This window comes from Montipora foliosa, chromosome 6 (assembly GCF_036669935.1).
Source record: "Montipora foliosa isolate CH-2021 chromosome 6, ASM3666993v2, whole genome shotgun sequence".
NCBI lineage: Eukaryota > Metazoa > Cnidaria > Anthozoa > Scleractinia > Acroporidae > Montipora > Montipora foliosa.
Genome location: NC_090874.1, coordinates 61,156,590 through 61,179,206, shown reverse-complemented (window position 1 = coordinate 61,179,206; position 22,617 = coordinate 61,156,590). Strand labels below are relative to the sequence as shown.

At 39.0% G+C, this 22,617-nt stretch overlaps 2 protein-coding genes across 4 annotated transcripts; both read left to right on the top strand.

The window, feature by feature from the left end:
• Positions 1 to 834: 834 nt before the first annotated feature.
• On the top strand, positions 835 to 18,661 carry LOC138008039 (uncharacterized). Of its 3 annotated transcripts, XM_068855215.1 has the most exons (13): positions 838 to 1,252; positions 2,863 to 3,021; positions 3,106 to 3,644; positions 4,590 to 4,698; positions 6,137 to 6,277; positions 6,770 to 6,830; positions 8,032 to 8,957; positions 10,196 to 10,288; positions 10,621 to 10,713; positions 13,269 to 13,442; positions 15,414 to 15,514; positions 16,595 to 16,723; positions 17,787 to 18,661. In XM_068855215.1, the coding sequence occupies exons 3-13, from the start codon at positions 3,115 to 3,117 to the stop codon at positions 17,845 to 17,847; spliced, it is 2,418 nt and encodes an 805-aa protein (XP_068711316.1). In that variant the 5' UTR covers positions 838 to 1,252; positions 2,863 to 3,021; positions 3,106 to 3,114; the 3' UTR covers positions 17,848 to 18,661. The 3 variants fall into 3 exon arrangements, with proteins under 3 accessions (XP_068711317.1, XP_068711316.1, XP_068711315.1); XM_068855214.1 differs by lacking the exon at positions 2,863 to 3,021; XM_068855216.1 differs by lacking the exons at positions 2,863 to 3,021; positions 15,414 to 15,514 and having other exon boundaries at positions 835 to 1,252.
• A 2,932-nt stretch (positions 18,662 to 21,593) lies between these two features.
• Positions 21,594 to 22,085, top strand: LOC138005866 (mRNA export factor GLE1-like). The gene has a single exon (XM_068852043.1). It carries the CDS (start codon positions 21,594 to 21,596, stop codon positions 22,083 to 22,085), a length of 492 nt encoding a protein of 163 aa, XP_068708144.1.
• Positions 22,086 to 22,617: the final 532 nt, after the last annotated feature.

Below are 22,617 nucleotides of genomic sequence, written 5' to 3'. Positions count from 1 at the left end.
AAAGCATTCTGAGTGCGGTTTAAAACATAAAATTGTATTTTATTTACAAGTTTGCACCACACAAAGTTATACTCTTTTTCAAATCCTCAGAATTTTGTTAAATTTTCGCAAATTTTAGCCTCGATATTCTCACAAAGTTGATTCCTATGCTATAAAAAAAAATAATAAAAGAGTTTAAGTTTAAGAAAGAGCAACGGATGTCAAAGAATGTCGACAGAAATAAACTCAAGGACAAACTCACAGCTATGATCACGGATCATTATCATCCAATTACTGTAAATTCGACCTTATATAAAATTAAGCTGTTAGCCTGGAAAAACTCATAGCGATGTTTGTCGTGATGTCACCCTTTGGTATTAATATTCCAACCAGAGCCTAATTGGCCGTGTGTATCCGAATGCCACAAAAAGTTTTACCTTAAATTCACAATTGAATAAAGCTGGAAAGACAAATTTACGAAACGCCTATCTTATCAAAGGCAAGAAACCTAAACTGAATCAAAAACTATTTACTCAATTGACACTCACGTGCATTCCATGCACGTTGCATTCCTTTTTAATTTTATTACATAATGAAATCGGACTTGACGAATTTGAAAAGTGATGAGTGAGAGTCATCAAAACGTAATTCTAACCAAATGATTGCTAATTTTTATTCTTAACTTTCTTAAAATGTGGTATACTACAAACTGAATTCCTTTAGTGTATCATTCCATGTAAGAAAACCACAATGAAGACGTCGTTAACTGAATCTCAGCCTCGGTTTGTTTTTAGTAGGTTCGGAGTGTACCAAATGATAAACCCCAGATTTTGCGCACGCGAGCGCATGATCCATGACGTTACAAGAACTACGGTCACAGCAATCATTCGGTGTACATTGCATATGGACTTGACGTCTTTTCGCATTTCTAAGGAACATATTCATACCACACGAGAGCGGGCCAAATGATCTTTTACTGAGCTCCCTGAAAGTCCTAGGGTAAATGAGATGATCTCACAAAATAAAAAAGGAGGCATTGAGAGCCGTTGACGAAGCAGTTGGAGAACAATGGGGCTTGGCTGGCTCTTGTGACCTTCGTAATTAACCTTCATTTCCTGCATTCGACGGCTGTGCACACGCAATCATTGTTCTTTTTTTTTTGCGCAAATGTCGCTCCATATAAAATCTGGCTTATCGCACTTTTGACTCACATAAGTCGTTAACGCTCAACCGGTCATCATACACTCGCCGTTGACTCAGTTGACTCACAATGGTAAGTCAGTTGATATTTTAGAACCATTAATTAACACCTTTTTAAATGTTTAATGCATATTTCCCCTGTTACGGGGTAACCGAAACTGGCAGGAAACGTTTTTTCTAAACGCTTTATACGTTTTTAAAACCTTTCCGGAGTCAGGGGTTTCTTAGTACATGTAGAAACAAGGAAAGAATTTAAGAGGTACACTTGTTTACGATGAATTGCCAGTAATACAAACGGATAGGGCTTTTGAAGCACTGCTAATCAAATTAGCTCCTTGTCTTTTTGACTTTTTCTTATCAGTTTGTAGCTCTCGTGTAATCATAGACCAGACTCCGGATCGAAACAGTCAAATTAATGGATTCGTTAAACTAAAATTGGCCTTGGAATGTATCGGAAACCTATCGGATAAGAAAAAAAAAAGCACCCTTATAAGTTCCTTTTCACAGACTGGATTCTCGAGCAGTAATCAGTCTCAAAATTGATCTGTTCAGAGAAAGGTCTAATCGTACTTGAACTGCAAATGCGACATATCCGCGCATTCTTTCAAAGCTCTTGTAGTCTCTGCCAGACTGCAGTTTGTGCATATAAATTTGAATATATTTGCATGAAAACGGCTCTTCGTTGTTTCTACTCGAACTGCAAAATGACTCGCTATTGTTTCAGCTGCAGCACAGGCACTCTGAAGCTGATGTTAATAAATCTACTAATCAGTGATTTTTTTCGCGGTAGCTTCAAGGATCAGGTAAAAGAACAACACAGTTGATAAGACCGACAGTAGCTGGTCAAGAGCCTTTGTGAAGGATGCACATTGCATCGAGATAACTGTCACATAAAATCTCTTACATTGCATGACATGTCCACCTTTTATTAGTTTTGATCGCCCACCAATTCCTTTGCGCAGTTCCTGTATATTCTACAGGATAATATAGAACCCTCGCCAAAATCAACTATCATCTGAACATAGTAAACGTTGGGGGACGGTTGAAATATTTTACTGGCTTGAACATCAACCTCAATCGCAGACAGAGAACTAGGTATAATTCACATGATAAGCCACGAGTGTATTTTTGTCTATGTAAACATACCTGAAATTAAAAACTACCCATGAAATCTTTGAATAACATATCGTCTCTACACTGCTTTCGCAACACACCAAATCATACCATGCCGTACCTCACGATAACCTCCTGTGTACCTGTGTATAGAGATGTTCGATAGTAGGTTAGAATGACGTTCGATGGTGTGAAATGCTGTGGGAAGCTGGAATGCCTAATTTACGAGAGGCAATCCTTTTTATCAAAGACAAGAAACCGCTAAACTGAACGGTCAATCTGACTCAATCAATGCGAAACTATTCACCTAAAGGACACTAGGTTAATTGTTGACAAGCATTTTATTATATCCGACTATAGTTTACGATTTGAAAATAATGAGTGAGTCATCGTAACGTCATTCTAACCTACCATCGTTGATTTTCATTCTTGGTTTTCAAGATGTAAAACCTTCGTTTTGAGAAGGTCAAGAATAACCTCTTTCATCTGACGTCATCAAGCTATATTAAGCTTTGGATTACGTGTTAAGGCCATGACAACGGTTTATTTGTTTATATTTTATTTCTCGAGAGCTAAGCTGGAACGGGTGGATTATAACCAGTGAAGTGAGGGGATGTGGTATATGAAATTCCTTTGAAATTCAAATTACCCATCCCCTAAGGATGACATAACCAATGCAAAGGGATTTTTACATATGGAGATCTATGAACTAAGAATCTTCTAGAACAGGTTAACCTCTTGTTATTTACAAAGCCTTTCAGCCTTCCATCCACATGACTAGCTGCAAAATAACTGACAATCACTTTTTTTCAGGTTTTTTCAATGAATGCACTGTATCTGCATCATAGATCTTATGATTTAAGCGAGTCACAGGCTGAGTCTCGCACACCCTTCTTTCAACGTTTTGCTTGTGGATTGGGCCACGCCATCAATGACATCACTCGACAACTTCTCTTCTCTTTCCGTCTTGTCTTCTTTATGAACGTGCTTGGTCTCTCTGCCACAGATTCCGCCTGGTTGATTCTTGAAAAACAGTTGGTTCACACTGTCATGTCGCCTGTTTGTGCGATCTTGTTGGACAGAATCCGCGTTCCATTTCTGTCCCGAAAGCTCGGAAAAAGAAAGTCTTGGCATTTGTGTGCGACGATTTTGGAAGCAGTATTCGTCCCGCTATTTTTCACTCCTTGCTACCTTTTTCAATGTGAGAATGGACAACAGTGGTTGCTGATATACTTTGGAATATTGAACCTCATTTTGGGTGTCGCCGGCAGCTTATTGGATATTTCTCATTTGTCTCTTATTCCGTTCATTGCCAAAGATCAAATGGAAGCAGTAGAATTGAGCGCATGGAGGTTTGTACCTAATCATTGTCCTTTACATACGAGCTATTTGCAATTCAAGCCAATGTCACATTGTTAAGACATCCTGTTGGTATATAGAGACTGGCATGCAAACTTCATTGTCCACTCCCCAAAGGGGCTTTTCAGGGCCATTGAAATACAATCAACGAAACAACAGAACAGAACAATAACAATAGTTCAAAATCCAAACTGGCTGGTGACAATCCAGTTGGCTATTTACAAGTACCGAAAAGTTGAATTAGGGAGTACCACGATCAAATGCAACGAGTGGTCAGAGCGGGTCTTGAACCGTCAAGGCAAGCGCCCCAACCACTGGGCTGCACTGTCTGCGCATGCGCATGGGTGCAGTGCGGCTCCCATGGTCCCCAGTGCAACAAATCATCCATGCACTTTTCTATCATCCTCTAAGACAACAACAACAACAACAACAACAACGTTTATTTCATACAATACTAGTTACAATGAAAAGTTTGTCCACCCAAATTTTAATAGTAAGGCTAGTCGAGTTGGGTGGAGCAAAGATAAAATAGTTAATTCTTACATTTACAATGACAAAGATTACGAAAGGAAATAATTGATATTTAAGACAAGAGCGAGTGAATATTTCTATTGTAAAGATGTGAGGTACTACAGTGAAATACAGATTGAGATCTAGTTAATTGATTGCTGATAATCTTAAGATTCAATAATATTTGACGAAAAGGTTTACTCTAAATGAAGGATATCACAAATATCAAGTTAAGATTCTTTCGAATAAAAGAACAGAGGAATAGCAGTGATAGGGAATTCATTCAATGCATTTAAAGTAGATTAATTGAAACCAAAATTACTTCAGTTTAGTTTTTAAGACTCCCTTTCCGCTACACTTGATAGTCATAATAATGTTCAAACCCCGAATTTTGAAGTGGTAATTAAACATGCTATTTCCCATTTTAGGACTGCTTTTACTTATTTGAGTGGTATTTCGACCTGTGCTGTGGCTTGGGTAATATTTGGCCTGGACTCCAAAGGTCAAATTTCTGAAAATAGTTCCAAGGATTTCATGGTAAAGTACTTGGTGTTTATTTTTATATCATACTTTATTGAAACTATGGACATTTTATTAACTTTATAATGCTTGAGGGAAATTGGCTCAACAATACGAATGGTTCCATACCATGGCGGTCAGAGTTCACACAGATGGGGGCGAGGCGGCGTTGGGGTTCTCGGTTTTGACGGTCTTCTTTGAGATCGGTTTGTCGGTTTTTGTGCGGTTTGATCTTTTCTTGTTTCAGTGTCGCAATAAATTTTGGGGTTGTTATGGGTTGGCATAACTACGCGTTCGGATAGGTTTAAAAACTTAGTCAATCGGCAAAAACGAACGTACAAGATAGGATTGCGTTTTTGCAAACGTTGGCCGTTTAGCACTTATATTTGAACACATTTAACTGATTAGAGTGTAATGTGAAGTGCTATCTGAGCGTTAGCCCTGCTAACGGAAATGGGCCCACACAAGGACAGAGCAAAACTCTAACCAGGGTGGGACCCTGGTCAGAGTTTTTCTCTGTCCTTGTGTGGGCCATTTCCATTAGTAGGGCTAACGCTCACATTCTTCATATGGGGTAGAAACCTAGCACTTCACATTACACTCTAATCAGTTAACTCCGTTAAAAAACGAACGTACTTCCTTGTTTAGGTACAGTGCTAGGAAAGAGCCGTTAGTTCGCATTTGCTTTGAGCTTTGAATGGCTGATATCAGGAATTTCTACCTCTTTTGCAACCGTCCAAACTGTTTACTTTGTTTGGTGGGTATTTCGTATTTCTGGAGCCGACTTTGTTTGTCCAATGACAGCTTAAAATTTAAAACCGATAAGCCACTAGTCTATAGTCTAGGATATAGATACGTCCTTTAAAAGGTCTTGAAAGCTGAGTAGCTTTTGCTACTGGTATTGTTTAAGATTTAGGTTGTTGTTCGGCGTTGTTTTAATTTATCAAATAGTCAGAAACCGGGACAGGCATTCTCCGATATTCAAGTTTATTTAACAATTATTCCATGAGCGCGCGTTGGATATGAGATGGTAAATAGCCAACGAGGCGCGTAGCGCCGAGTTGGCTATAACCATTCTCATATCCAACAAGCGCCAATGGAATAGTCGTTTTATTAAATTCCTTAAACTCCAAAAGTTTGGAAATACGAGATACGAGAAAAAAGGGAGAAAATCCGAGCGAAATCGAAAAAATTTGATGAAGAGGCGATGTGTACCTCTAAACGTCGGTATTGATCCAAACTTTTTTTTTCTTCTTTGGCTTTATTCAGAGAGAAGTTTCGCTTTCCGGCGAAAAAAAAAAAAAAGCTTAGCAACGTTTAGCGCAATCATTTACCATATAAGGTCAAACTAAGGTATATGAGATGATAACCGAGATTAAGTGAACCAATCAGAACACGGGAAATGCATTATCCGAGGTTGAGAATTTATTAAAAACAAATATCCCTTATTTTTCAGGTAATGTCTGCAATATTGGTGGGACTAGGGGTTTTGCTTGCTCTGATATTTCATGTTGGGACTAAAGAGCCTCTTTGCATGAACGCGAATCCCGACATCCCGTTGAGGAAATTATCGACCTTACAGGCGGCAAATTTTGCAGTAAGTTTGGGCCTAGTCTATACGCTACTCTGTTTTAAATTTAGCTTGAAAACCCATTGCAACATTTCACTGAGTCCGGTTTTCTCGCCTAGCTAGTTAGTAAAGCAGGACGCGTATGTACGGATTACCTGAAGAAAATAATCAGCTCTTTGAGGCAATAAGACCACAATCCATGGCGTTGTGAAAGCTCAGGCCTCAGCCCATGGTTGCCCACTTTTAAAATTTTCAGGATGATGCCTTAGTCTTTTGATTTGCCATGTCATATTGCGATTGTTGTATTGTCTTCTATTTGCTCTTGTTAAAACCGATGTTTGATTTGTTGAATCCTAAAGAATTCTATAACTGAAACAATGGACACTTAAACTTGGTCATTACCAAAACTGAACCTTTGTTTGTGATGTGGTTATTTTTTGAGAAAGCAGGGTAACGAGAGTGGTAAACTTGCTTTATTGATTAATTCCTATTGTGAATCGCATTTTCCTTCCTTCTTAGAGTCTAACGGCTTTCATTTCGTCGGATGCTCGCGGAGAATTGATGGCCCGTCTTGCAACAGGTTGGGTGTTAAATTGTAGAAAAAAAATACTACATTTTTTTTCAAGAAAGTCACAAACAATTCAGTTGGAAAGAGCTTGTTGGACAAAGTAAATCGTGAAGTTTGAAAAAGAAAGTTCTAAAGAAAGTTAAATTAGTAAGTTTAAAAACCTGCATCATTCAACGTTTGTTTGTCTTTTTGCTGTGAATTTGTTTTCTTTAACAGAACAGATCTGGTTCTTTGAGTCACTCACACTTTTCCCCTCGTTTTGAAAGCAGTTTCAAGATAAGCTCTTTCAGCTTGGGTATATTATTGGTCTACCTATTTTAATATCTCAATTAAGGTGGCCCTTGTCAGTTTTAACAATTCTGGGAGGATGTCTTATTAGTAAAAGCGATTAACTGTACAACGCTGTTTTACGTAGCGGAAAGATTATCACACCATATGAAAGTCCAAACTGAATAATTTCTTAATTAACAACTTAAATATGCACTTATTAATGTGACGTAATAGGTCTCCATGGAAACAAAAAAGCCACCTAGAACACCCCATATTTTGCCTTTATACGCTCATATAAGGATGAACATGAGCTCGGTGACCTTCAATTTTCATTGTTGGATAGTGATTAGCAGGCTAACTTTAACGATGAAACTTAAACTCTCCACAAAGTTAAAAAAAAATTCCCTGGTCCTCAGCGAGTTTACAGCCACCAATTTTTCTAGCTGTAAAGGTAGCTATGAATCAACTCCTAAGAATTTTACTGCAGGTTTTATCTTAGCCTGCTAATCTTGTTAAGCAATGATTGGGGTTTCAGTTGACACCATGACATTGTCTTTACGCGAAATAGTGTTGTAGAATGAATCGTTCTAATAAGCATTCACTCGGAATTGTTGAAACTAGTTTGAGCCACCTTATTATAAAAGCAGCTGACACATACAGAGATCAGTCCACTGGCACTTTGTTTTTAATTGAAGAAGGAGGTTTAGGACAAATCATGGAAGTCTCTCTCCTATTTATTGACCGTCTGGGACTTGAAATCGGGAACTCTTTGCCTGGATAATAATCCTGCGCTATAGCAACAGGATTGTTAAAATGATTTAAAATAGATCAGGCTAAGCAGTTTTTAAAACAGAGAACAGAGATGAGGCAAATACATGCTACTATGACCGGCTATGAGACGAAACAATCTTCTTTGTTACGAGTCTTCTTTGTTGCATTACAGAATTAAAGACTGAGACAACCAAAGAGCGGGATTGTCCATCGCGCAAAACCTCTCGTGTTAGTTTCTGCGATGGGATCCGATGGACGCCTATCAGTGACCAGAAGGACGAGTCAGCGACAACAAAGAAAGAAGATGTTCCTAAAGAAAATCTTTCATCGATATCAAGCAATGTTAACAGCAGTGTTGTTGACAATAGAGGTTCTTCTGGTAGTGCAATAAAACTGAGTTCAGATGCTGATTCGACTGGCAAAAATGACCAAACCAGAGAGCCGAGTTTCCCGTCGCGCAAAACTTCTCGTGTTAGTTTCTGCGATGAGATCCGATGGACGCCTATCAGTGAGCAGAAGGAAGAGTCAGCGACAACAAAGAAAGATGATGTTCCGAAAGAAAATCTTTCATCGATATCAAGCAATGTTAACTGCAGTGTTGTTGAAAATCGAGGTTTTTCTGGTAGTGCAATAAAACTGAGTTCAGATGCTGATTCGATTGGCAAAACCGACCAAACCAGAGAGCCGAGTTTCCCGTCGCGCAAAACTTCTCGTGTTAGTTTCCGCGATGAGATCCGATGGACGACCATCAGAGACCAGAGGGAAGAAAAGCCAGCGTTGTCGAAGAAGGACGATGTTCCGGAAGAAAATCTTTCACCGAGAAATGTTTATTGCGCCGGTGTTGACAACAGAGGTTTCTCTGGTAGTATAATGGAACTTAATTCAAGTGTTGTTTCGAATGACAAAAACGTCGACAAAGTTCCAGCACCCATCAACCTCCCAGCTGTTTCACTGGAAACCAAGGGCGTTTCTTTATCCGAGACTAAGGCAAACAGCAAGCCTTTTATTATTTCACGCGACAGTGAAGCCGCTCTTCCATCACGAACACACGCAAAGAGGACTATACGAAACTGGCTCATTGATCCGCGCTTATACATGGTAAGTATAGATGTAATTGGTTGACAGCCATTGAAAACATAGGATTTAGGTCACATGTATTTCTTTGCCGTGAAATCCAAATGAAGTTCACATGTTACCTCAATTAATTTTCCACATCTTAATTACAGAATGTCCATTCTGAAACTGGGCATCATTATGTTGATAATTTACGCATAGTGCCCATAATGCATACGTGGTAGGTACCCAAGATGCCGTGTGGTATATGTTTTGTCCATGTGCTCTCCTTCATAATGGCCGCTCCAATTCATTGATGTGTTTAGGAGTGATCTTATCGTGTTCTTCGCCCTCCACGCGAGCCAATCAACATATATATCACGCAATAATTACACAAGTCATTTCAAGAGAACATGAAGTAAAAGAGCGATTCTTCCATAAATGACCCTATTCCGATGAAAATTATTTGAAATCTTTTTTTAAGTTCTGTGTCAACCTGCGTGATTAGGGACTTTTATATTCTACGACGAGGACGAGAACGAGTACGAGTTTTGACTGCCCGTTTTTAGCGGAAATGCTAAGGAAATTTATAACCCGTACGCTTAATCTAACTCTTTGTTAGCAGTATAGGTTGCTCAGTTATTCTTATTGCTGGTAACTGAGCCTTTTTGCTCATCAAAAAAAAAAAGCCAAAACTGCTACCGTGTTGTTGACTTGTTTTGATTCGCCGACCTTTTTGCAAAACCTTGTACTAAAATGACGGCGGCATCACGTTTTTCCCGCCAGAATGCGTGCTCACTGTTGCCTTATGAGAAAATCTCGTACTTGTAGTCGTTCTTGTACTAAAAGCTAAAGCTCTCTATTATTTCAAAGACGACACCTTATTGGTCAGTTGGTGAGAAGGTGGAGTAAAATCAACGGATAAACGTTCGCAACCTGAGCGCAAACTAATACTAAATAAATATCAAATAATTATCATAGGGTTATCACTGGGATTCGAATTATTATCTCATGTTTTTTTGGTCACTAGAACCGCAGGGTATGCAACTTGGATTACATGAACACTCGTAAATTCTTTCAAAGACCACAAACTGCATTTGGAATTTTTTCGCCGTATTTGAAAACAATTACTCGTGCTTATTTATTCCACGCCCTAAATCATGTGATTATCAACATTAAAGAAATGAAACGGTTTATACAACAACTACTAACAGCACTTCTTATTACAGCCCAAGACAACCCTGAAGCTCAATGCCACTGTCATTTTATAATATTATCTCCAGGTTGCCGTCGTGTATTCCTGTACAAGGGCCTTACAATATCACGCCTATTCTTATCTGCCGCTTTTACTTATTCACAGACTTCGTCTTAGTAAGGTATGTACAGATGTCAAAAGATTGAACCAATAGGCCATTCTATAACCAAAACTAAAAGAGTCAATTTTTGGCCACGAAGAAGAAACTCTTCTACGTCAGATATGATATCGCCAGTGACTGCTCTTCAATCTGCTTTAAGCACTGAATTTCGCTTGCCTGCTTTTGGAAAACTTTCTAAAATTTAAGGCCAGCTGTGCCCCATCTTTTTTTTCAAAGTTGTGTAATTTTACAAATACTTTTTACTAGATGAAAAGGCCGTGTACATTGGAAACAGTTAGGTGTAAAACTGCAATTGTAGCTTTTTTTCTTTTTCTTTTTTTTTTTTTTTTCAGGAATCCATTGCTTACCTGCCACTCATTATGTTTATCAGTGCCACAGTATCTTCTATATTTTCAAAGACGTTTGTTGGGATAATTGGAAACAAGGTAAGGTAAATTGGGTAAGGCAACATCAACATGGTGTGCCCAACAATGTTGCAAGATGGTGCGTTGAAATGTTGCGAGCGTTTTTCCAGGCCTTAAGCACGAACAATCCCTCGTGCGGCTACTTGGCTGCAAACCAATACTGGTGCCGCGGTCATAATGCCCAATCTGATTGGCCATAATTTGGCGGGACCCGTATTCTAAATTTAGATAATAAAAAAAACTCATTGGCCAACGCCAAATGAGAGAGATCGACACCTCTGGGTAATGGCCTTCGGGCATAACCTTCGCGTTAAAAAAGATTATTCCCAGTCCCACAGATAGATAACTTTAAACCGGAGGAAATAAACCTTTCAAGGAAAGCGTTTGGATCAGAAACAAAGAAGATCTATTGCTTATACATGTCTTTTTCAAAGTGAAAGACCATCGCAGTTAAGGAAAGAAAACTTAGTTAAGCAGTTGCGGAGAAGCCTGAAAAGGCCCCAGACTTCAAGGAGAATGCGAAGCTTAAGCACGAGACGTTTTGAGGCACGGATGGCAACCGGAAGTGAACATTTTGCACGCAAATAACCTCTATCAGAGTTTTAATTTAATTGTTCTATTAGAGAAAGGATATATGAAAATATAAATGTGTCAAAACAAATTAAGAAGGAGAAAAGTTCACTTCCGGTTGCTTTCCGCGGCTCAAAACCGTCTCGAGCTTTATTAAGCTCCCTAATAAGGAAATCTACTGACGTCATTATTTACATTGCGTTTCATTAACAAAGGAGTTTGCGCACATTTTCAGAGAGAGCTCATTGTGCAATGCACTTTCAATATTCAGTACCTTACTCTCCGGGAGAGTTATTGGAGAACGATAGCCTTGTGTTAATGAAACCAAAAAACCTAAACAAAGATTTCCTATCGAACCCACGACCATGCAAATGGATGCAGCTCTGCTTTACCATCAGTAAAGTGTAAGTGTAAGTGGTAGAAGTAAAAGTGGATATGAGAGATACATGAAAGCCATCAAACAGAGCTCAGCTGGATATGAAAGCTCTTTTCGTCAAAACAAAAGGACAACCATAATACGTTACAGATAGTAAATTAAAAGTGGCTCGGCGTCCGTGAAAACTCGTAAATAAAAATGAGTGATTTTAGATTTATCTTTTTTTGTGATTCATACACTTCCTTTGAAATATTAACAATTTTATTGTAAACATTATTTTCAGCTGTTTAAAGATATCTTTGTTTCGTTTTCGTTAATTTTTTTTTGTATCTCAAGTGACGAGAGTCTTTGCATTAGATTAGAATCTCTTGACTCCTCGAAATGCAATTTTGTGGCCCTGTTACGTGGGTTTTAGTCACCCCTTATCCCTAAAATTCCGGGAGCAGTTATCCTTTATCCCTAAAATGACTGAGGCTGTTATCCCTAAAATTACTTATCAAACTTAAGTACTTGGTTATCCCTTATCCCTACAATTGTTTCGTCAGTTATCTCTTATCCCTAAAACCCCTTACAATGGCTCATTTCTGCTCGAGATACTAACCTTTGATCAGGCGTTCTTTCTCTAGAGAGGGAGAAAAATATGCCTGATCACAGGTAAGCTCGCCATGTACTCCTCAACTATCAATTACCTATTCTCTAAGCGACATCGTGATTTCTGAAATGCTTGTATTTATTATTAGGACAAAACAGGTGCTATGTGTAGATCAGTTATTCCTGTTAAAGATGCCCTATCGTTCCTGTCAAACTGTCTCGGGCTTACTTGGCGGTCAATTCCCACCCACCTCAGGGGACACCAAAACAGACAATTCCCCAACTTTGGGAAGTCGTTTGCGTTGCACTCAGTATAATTATCCTTGCAATACCGTTCAAAATGGGAATTCGAAAGAAGTGCTACTAAAATGGTTTACTGTTAAGCAGACGTTGATGAGCAGTCTTTTCCACCAAACGCTCCAACGCTATCTCTTTCATAGACAAGAAGGAGTCAGGACGGCTTACAGACCACTTTCATTAGTGGCGACCACTTTTAGACTCTTTTTTCGTTATGTTAATTAGACCTAGTGCCCTCATTTTGAAACAAAAATTCTTTTGAAATTTGCTGGTCATAGCGAGGCTAGAAAGGCTTATTAGCATTAAAACAAAATATCAACCGTGCCTTCCACTTTTGCGACCCGATTATTTGTAACACACATGCGTATTTGCTTCATATTTTAATCTGATAGCTTTGCACACGCGCACCTTGGAGGAAATGTTCACTCGTGCTCAAAATTATTCAACATGTTGAATATTCGGCGCCGATGGCACGCGTGAACATTAGCGCTCAAAACGCCACCGCACACTGGGGGAACTTGCTTACGCCAACATTCACGAGTGAAACTTTGCTAACTCATAGCTGTAGCGTGCGGCGGGCTTAAATTAAGCCATCCCTTCGAAGGTGAGGCCATGTTAAATTATCTGGATAGTTAGATTTGCCCGCGACTTAATCTACCTTAAAGAGATCATATGGGATGATCATGTCTGCTCAGTTTGCTAATATTCTCTTTATTTATTTTTCTTTTTTAATCTGTTTTAGCGGTGTTTTACCTTTGCTGCTCTACTTGTTGTCTGCTCTGGAGTGATGTCTTATTTCATCACTGAATGCAACACAGCCGTGATCTACCCTGCTGTTGTGCTTCTCGGGTTAGGATTTTCCTCGATGCTCGTTTGTTCCCTCGGCTTCGCAACAGAACTAATTGGCAAAAACAAGGTGAATAAAGTTAATATTCATCGGACACCGTTTCATACTATCGAAGTTTTATGAGAGGCATTCTCTAGGGTTCGATTTAGCAGAACCAGCCAAAACGACCCACAATCACATTTATAGGATGGAGTTGACATCCAGGCCCCAGTTGTTCAAAAGGTGGATAACGTTATCTACCGGATAAATCACTATCCATTGGATAATGCAATTGGTTTTGCTATGACTTCACTATCTACTGGATAGTGATTTGTCCGGCGGATAGCGCTATCCATCGTTTAAACAACTGGAGCCAGGTCTCCGCTTGATCTCCCCGCATGCCGGACTTCCCCGCATTTTGCAAAGGGATGCAAACCCCACCCTCCAAACGATCTTAATATTACCCCCGCCCCCTCCCACCCTAACCAAAAAAAAACTTACATGGAAGCTTTACTAAGATCATAGAGACTCTTTATTTCACTTATAACAAAACAGACAAACAAAAACAAAATAAAGAGCGGGAGGGGGCGAAAGAGGGGGGAGTGACTTCCCTAAAACATTCTACTAGTGTCAGAACCGCTGCACAAGACCTCCGCCCCGAGCCCGCACCTTTACAGTCTTGTGGGGCAACGAAGTAGGAGATCAAACCGCTGCTGATTTTATAATAAATCACAATGACAAAATCGCAATAACGCAAAACATCGAGCGGCTTTCCTTTTGTTACATTTTAAAAATCTTATACCTTACTACTCTACTAAATCACGGATTATGCAATGTCTTTTGTTCGTTTCTATGTTTCTTTTTTGTTTGGTTTGCCATGTTTGTCAGTCTTTTTGGAATTTCTAGTCATTTGTTCTTTTTGAACTTCAAACATATTCTAATGAACAAAAGGCATCTTATAGAGAACCCACCCTTACTAAGAGAAATCTTTAAAAACCCTCCCCTATTTTCATACAGAAAATTAAAGGGAGGTCTTTGAAAGATGTACTTGTTAGAGCAAACCTCTGAGGTCTTTGGATTTCCTATCTTGACCAATAAGAGTCGTATTTGGCCTGTCTATAGACTTTTATAGATTGTGCTAGCATAATTTCAGGAATTGAAACTAGCATAATTTTCGCTGATTTTTGAAACCTAGCACTGCTAACATGATCGGTATATATTGATACGCCTGAGACCATTTTTGTTCAATGTTTTAGCCGCATTCGCGGTTTGGTAACGGAGAGGTTAGCCTCCCAAGGAGGTTGGCAGTCTGGCACGAGATGACGGGATCGGAAGTTCTCAGATGGTGTTGGTCACAGTACGTCTCATTTGCAAGTTTGCCAAATGGCGTCAGCCACGCTGCCCGATAAATTGCAGCTAACTAGAGTTATAGAGTTATGGCTAGAGACAATACCAGAACTAGCAAACATAGCCAGACACCGTTGCCCTAAGACAAAGAAAGCAAAATGCTATAGAAGAGGAACTTGTGACACCAAAAAAGTATTGCTACACGATCCTGATACGTTTTTGGGCTTCACGGTTTCGCTTATTTTGCAAAACTGAGGAATAATTTAAAGAACAAAAAATGGGCACTGGTAGTGGCACAATATGCTACTTTTACTAGCACAATCTATAAAAGGCTACCTGTCTACACCTTGAAACACAATAATTATTACAAGTGGTCTTAACGTGCTTTCAAAGACTTGTTGTGGTGTATTATATGCCCTTTATCGCACCTTTTTTTTTCAACCTTCCATAAGCGGACACCTCTAGTAAGTGGACACTAACCCTTGGTCCCGCGGGTGTTCCCTTACGGGAGGGTCAACTGTAGTTCCTTTGGGACTTCAAGCGATTTTTTTCCTTATTTTTGGATCAACGGAGAAGACCTGTAAGAAAGTTTATACCGCCACTTCGAATAAAGGTCATTTTGGATTGCTGTTGGTTGTTTTCTTGGTAACTTTTGATAAGCTCCTTTACAATGCTTTTATCTTAAATGTATATATCTTTGTCTTTCAATTTCAGAAAAACTCTGGTTTCATATTTGCCTTCATGAGTTTGGTGTCATATGTTATTAGTGGGCCCCTGATTCTCATCGTCCAAAAATTATTTCCTGAACGAACGCCGTAAGTGAGAAATCTATTTTTTTGTTTTTTCGTAATCCATAACCTAGGTAACAAAGGATCAAGACGTGGTTTTCATCTTTCACTAATTGTTTTCTTAAAAATGCATCTTGCATCCTAAATAAAATCAGGATTATCATAATTAAGAAATGATTATTGGTCATTGTGGTGTTAAATAGATAATTACGAAGACGTATGATCGTTGTCTCACGATGTAGTCACTTTGGTTGATGTAGATCACGATGGGTATTGAATGAAGTGATTATATGTCTTATTATTTAGAATTAGAAAGCTCATATAATCGACTACCGTTAAGTCCACTCGGATTTGTTTTCGAAGTGTTCCCGACTTATTAACGACCTAAATACTACGGCGACTCTGACGAAAACGTCACCCCAAAAATAAGTTTGCACTATTGTTCAGTCTTCAGCGATTATGGCGTCTCGTTCACGTCGTACAATATAAACACAGTATTCTAAAATAACTTATGTACGAGCGGTTTCAGAGTAGAATCAGAGAATGAAACTTTCACATTTGTCTGCTCGCGTTTTCGTGAAAGCCTCTAATTTAGTGATTTCTCGCCGTTGCTGTAAAGAGTACCACAAAAATATTATGCTAAAATGTGTTCTTCACGTGCAGCACGATTTTAACCACCGATATTATAGCTTTGTGCCGTTGTCCTTCCGTAGCCGTCTTTGTTTGTTTGTTAAGCTCCCTATCATCAGGGGGAGCCTATATCACCATTAATTTTACCCGGGAAAACTTATTTTTAGAAACAGGTTTTTCCCGCGAAAAGTATCACATTCTGCTCGACGCTGAGATAGCTCTGTTTTCATTTGCTTGTACAACAGTAGGCCTGCTGAATCTCCCAAGGGAGGCGTTCTATGATGAATAAATTTAATCTGGAAGGGTTGCCTCATAGGTCATTGAGTATGCGAGATAGAGGCTTCCTTTGATGATCACGAGCTCCTGCTATTATGTGTAAAGCATCCCATTCATTTACTAAGCGAACATTCATCATCTCCTAACGTACAATGTTCCTCCAACGTACTGCAGCTTGTTCTACTTTATGTTTGTCTTTAGAGGCAAGGATTGTCCAGATTGCGGGGATTATTTGCGTCTTGTGTTTCCTTTCGTGGCCATTGCCCTCTCCACTGCAAGTTTTTTGATTGTGTTGCTGCTTCACTGCATTGATCTGCTTCGAGAAAAGAGGTAAATCGTCTTCTTAGGGCAATTGAACGTCAGAGCGTATTTCGTAATTTTTTTAAAGATCTGAACACCGTTTGGTAGCTTTTTTGACATACAGGAAGTGACGCTCCAGAGCAGCTGTTTTGATCATCGCTCCAATCAAGAGTCAAACAAATGAAAATCAGTTTTTAGTTCGGCTCCCTCTATTTTTCCCTTTCTACTTTTGGAGTGACATTCTTTTTCCACGACCTTCGCTGGGATTTTAAATTGCGTAATCTGGGTCAGTTTTTTTTAAATTTTGTTTTCTGTAATAACCAGCTGTTAAACTCAAAGATATGATATGACTTTACCCAGTATTAGCTGTTTCTGGATGCCAAGTAATATTCCTTGTTTGCGCAACAAATGCTCTATGAAGTATTCCTTCGGACGCCTTTAAGTGGCAGCTTCTGCAAGTGCCGTAGCAGAAATTATGGAAAACAAATGAAACAAAAGACAGAAAACTAAAAAACTCCAAATAAAGACTAATCCCAAGTGACCAAAAACACGATGCTTTCCGGTACCTGCGGAAAGACCCCTTTAAGTCTTTTCAAATGTAGAACATAAAGGTCACTTTGCCCAAATGACGAGTATAGTACTATCAAATATCACCTTTCGTTTTTCTTCACATTTCGAAAGTTCTAGTGCAGAATACTCGAAATTCGAAATTTCATGCAATCATTTCAAGCAAAAAACGACTTATTTTGACGGCAATATTTTCATTTCACAGTCCTTGGTGTGGCTGTGAGAGATAAGCCGTCGGAGAGCTGGATCTAGGAGAATATGACGTCATTTACGCACTAGCTTAAAAATGCAGTGTGTGAATGCGGCTTAACTAGTATGTAGAACGCGAATTTGACAATCTGAAAACTGTCGTGCTGCATACTGATCAAATAAATGATGTCACGTTCTACTCAATTCAGAAAAAAAACAAAACAAAAACAAAAAATACAAAAGATGAGAACTGATGTAGCTCTATAAAATTGGTAATCTAATCTCGTTAGAAACTGTTACTTTAGTTTATAGATAATCTTTAATATTTTTTTAACAGCTCCTCGACCAGTGAAGATTCAGGAAGTTCTTCGTCTCCTAAGCTAAGCTGTAGATCCTAACCAAGATAAGAGCTATCGAAGATTAATTTTGCTTTTAACGAAGACATCAGGAAGAGTTCAAGCGCGAGAGAGACTCTTCTGTCAAGCCTACACTGAACAACTCCATGCGGCAATTTGCCGCGGATCTAACGATGTTAAAGCCGAAGAAGCAGCAGGAAGCCGCGCGATTAACCAACCTTTCGAAATTCCATGCAATATTCTCCGGGAAACATGAGAAAGCGTGGGGTAAAGAAAAGAAACTTTATTTAAATGTCTAATCGATCGTTTTTGCGCTGGAGCACTAATTGGGGACACTGTAAACTGAAATTATAAACAATCATGAAACGCATATCGAGTCAAATTCTGCGAGGTTGCATGCTCGCAGACAATGACTATGTGCGTTTTTATGTTACTGGTCAGTGGTAGAGCCTTCTGAGTAATCGCAAATATGCAAAAAAGTGGTCAGAGAATCGCAACTTTACTCAAAGCGCGAGATTGATTTAGGTCTTCCTTTAATTCGTTGACCGAATGAATCAAGCGAATAAGGCAACCGACTCTTCTTTTCACGCGAGCTGCAGATTGAAAACCGATAGATCTTGAACGTACTTTTATTTACATATGCATACGAAATTCAGAGGCCTACTGATGGGGACACTGTTCGACCAATATTCGCTGAAAAGTCACTTTCCTTGTTGAAGCCAAAACTGGGTATTGACCAAGTAATTGAACTGATTGTTTACCCATTGTAACTATGCCTAGGTTCATGATAAACGGCCGTGAAAGTTGTACATAATAAGCCGAATATTGTGTTAAGAATAAAAAATTTGTAGTCATGGCATTGGTTCATTGTAATTTTCGCTAACCTAATAATTAATAAAATGAATAAAAATGCATGAATGCAATCTTCATTGTGCATTCTATAGCACTTCATGTAACCACTGTACAGTAACTATGACCTAAGCCGTATAAGCCACTGAATCTGGCCTTTCATTACAATTCAGCGTTTATGCTAAAGAAAAGGCTGACTGAGAAGGTTGCAATCTGCCAACTGCTAAATTCTAGGGTACGTGTTGCGATTCACCTTTATAGGCTTATAACAACTTCAACGGGATTCGAACCCATGACCTCTGTGATGTATGTGATGCCCGGTGCGAATCCAGTTGAATCCGCCTGAATTTTTAGGTCAATGTCTACAAGAGACACTTGCTTAAATTGTCAGAAGACAATAGGACATAGGATACACGAACTGAATTGGGTCGTCCAAATTTCAAGTCGACCCGACTAACGGAAGTCAGGTCTTGATATGCGAAACGGAAGTAAACTAACGGTGCGCTGTGCAAAAAGTACGCTAGACATGTGTATGTCTCGTTTTTTAACACATCATAACTGACGAGTTGACTCATGGGGCGACATAAGCTCGCTGAGAAACAAGTACGGCACACAGTCATTTTTATGCCTCATTCTTGAAGTGACGAAGGCCAGGGAAACAAGCTGATATAAGCGCACTGAGAAAGAGGCACGCTACTCATTAATGTACCTCGTTCTTTAAGCTTTGAAGCAGAACGAGTAACAAGCATGCTAAACATGTATATGTTGTGGTTTAATTTGATTTTTGGTTTAGATTTTCTCAAACCGGTTTATTTCTTTCAAACCAGTTTGTTTTTTTCAAACCAGTTCAAGTATTGAACTGGGGTGCAGGGATGGCGCAGTGTTGAGAGCACTCGCCTCTCACCAATGTGGTATAGAAGTGGCTATGACTCTTTTTCGTCATTATTTATCATTCACTTGTAACAACCTTTCCTATGCCACGTAGAGAGCACAGAGCTTCCTAAGCTGAGCTTAAAGTAAGGCTTCAGATAACTTTACAAGACTTGACACTTAGATAAAATTCATTATTAGGACGAATGATTGACATAAACTGTTAGCTCTTGACGAGAGGGGAAAACTGGCCAAAACGTTTGTTAAGTTTGTTGGTTCTGTACTTGCTCTGCTCTCTCGGAGCAACCACTCTTTGGCGTCAAATCTGGGAACAATCCTTAGCCGACCTTCCCGCTGTATTAATACAAAGATTAAGTGAATTGGGCTAAGTGGTGATGAACTGTTTCACCGGCACCAATTGATAGCTACTCCAGCTTAACATCTTTCTGTTCGAGATGGCTGGTACTCAGTATTTTAGTATTTATAATAATAGTAATAGTCTGTCTAATCGTCGTCGCCGAATACAGCAACGACGCAGTTCAACAAGGTCGAACCGAAAGCATACTATGGCGTCTCTGGATGCCGCTATGCTGTCCATATATGACTTGTATCCAACATTTTGAAATTGAGGATGATAAATGTGTAGCTGAATTTAGAGTTCGAAAACGAGATATCCCTTTGCTTGCTGGTGGTAAATGGCACATGGAAGAAAATATGGAGTTCATTTAAGAAAAAGAAAAAAAATCAATCAATTTTATTTAAAAAGTACCGACCATAAATGATCAAATTTGAGATCAACTTTGTGATGAATTTCTGTTCTCAAATTTCAAAGATTTCGTTTTCATTGATGAAGAAATGATAGCAAAAATCATTTGAGCGCTATTTCTGCACAAAACTACAAATGCACAGCATGGCATTTTCACTGCGGGTGAGAGAGTTCATCAAATCCAGCGCTTTGGTTATTCATTACAAGTTTAGTTTAAGGAATATTCAGTGACATTTAGCTTTACGTTCAATGCATTTTGCCTTTGGTTTTTTGACAGTCGCGGCCATTTCCTGAGGTGCACGTAGGATTTTCCAACTGAGATAACAGATAAAACACGATACCCCTGGAAAGGCAAAAGCAATAAATAATTTCTTGATGAAGTGAAAAACAATCCAGATGAAGTTTTAAAACCAATGCCTGAAAAAACAACGAGAGATGTCAACTTGCACACGTAGGTTGTAGCGACTACGCCAGAGGGCTAGTCTTCCCGTTGTGGGATTTACGGTGTAATAGATAGTGTTACCATTGACAATGAGTACGACTACGAGAACGAGATTTTATCATTGACTATAATGCGCATGCGTTTTGCTCAGAACACGTGCTCACTTCGTTCTGGCAACTCGTTCCACGACGAGATTTCCTCCAAAACTCGAAGCGCGAGGAACGAGTTTTTGAAAGGTAAAGTTTATCTTTTGTAGCGGGTTATCTCTGCCATAGGTGTATCCCATAAGCACTTAAACTCTTCATCGAAGGCCTAGGATGGTATTTTTGGGCATTTTTTTGTTTTAAATAGCACATTAATCCTCCTTCCTTTCTGTCAACATCGTGTCAAAATTTTAAACATGAGAAGCTCTCATGGTCTCCGTCTAGCGTGCTCATAAACTTAACCTTTTTCCTTTTTTTTTACAGCTTCTTTAAAGATGAATCAACCAGAGACGTAAGTATTACTGTTTCTTTAATTATTTTTCATTCATATCATTTTATTTCTTACTGTGCATGGTCCGTACGAACCAAGTTTGTCACATCAAGAGGTCGCATTGTTTACATAAACCTAAGGATTACGGTCTCAGATTTCAAAGTTTTTATGCCCTTTCTGTTTATGTTTCAGGAAAAGAAAACTTTTTATATGGAACCGTCAGCATGATTCTTGTCTTTTACGTGAAGTCTTACATATAGAACCCTACAATAAGAACAGTCAGATAGAGGGGGAGTGTGGAGAGTAATTGAAGAGAACCTGAATACCAACACGCAGCACGATTTCAAGACAACAGATCGATCGTGTAGGGATAGATTTAACAAGCTTATGGAGGAATTCGAGAAGAAAGATCAAGAAGAAAAGAAAGCGTCAGGAGTAGGTGCCGAATATGATGAAATCATGCAGTCGTGTGGAGACATCAAGGAACGAATTGAGGAGAGCCGAGAAGTGACAGAGGCTGAAAAGAAAAAGCAAGAACAAGAAAAAACCATGGCCAGTGATATGAAGCAGATAGCTATGGAAACCCTCGCCGGTACAAAGAAGAGAAAGGAACCAAGCGGTGAAGAAAACCCCAAGAGATCAAGCCGCAGAAAATCTGTAGATACTTTAAAGTATTTGAAAGAGAGCATTGATGTTAAAAAACAGCAAATGGAGGATGAGAAAGAGCTTAGGCAAAGGGAGCTAAAAGTCAGAGAAGATGAGTTAAAGCAACAGCAGCAACAACAACAGGCCCAAACTCAATTCATGATGCAAATGCTGCAAAATCGAAATGAAATGTTCAAGCAGCTTACTGATATAATTCAGTCGAAGAATGCTTGATTTGGTCTCATTTAAAAAAAATGCTGTTTGTTTCCACTGCATGTTCAAGACAGAGATCCACAAACAGGAGGCAGTTTTATTCATGTTCTACTGTGTTAACAGCTTGTTTTCTATTTAAGTTTTATGGCTGTTCACATTTTCCTACCAAATATTTTTGCCATTAAGGCAGGTTCATAAGGGTGTTCCAGTGTTATCTTGTTATCTTGATGTCAGTCACAAGTTTGAGTTTCCAGGACAGTAATAAAAAACGTTAAACCCATAAGTACTCATGTTTTAATGAAAATATTCATTCAAAGTAGGGGGCGCAAGGTCAAAAAACTCATATACTTGGCTGCCATAACAACATGTTACAGCATTTCTTAGCAAAGTCCCAGCTAAATACATTTTCCCTACAGCACTAAGGCATAGTTTGAGATTCTTTTTGAAGTCTAAGAATGCCCAGTCTTTGACAATTTCACCAAATGTCCACTCTACAGAGGTTCTGACATCAGACATAGATTTGTTGAACTGTTCTTGATCTGGAGTGAGGTTT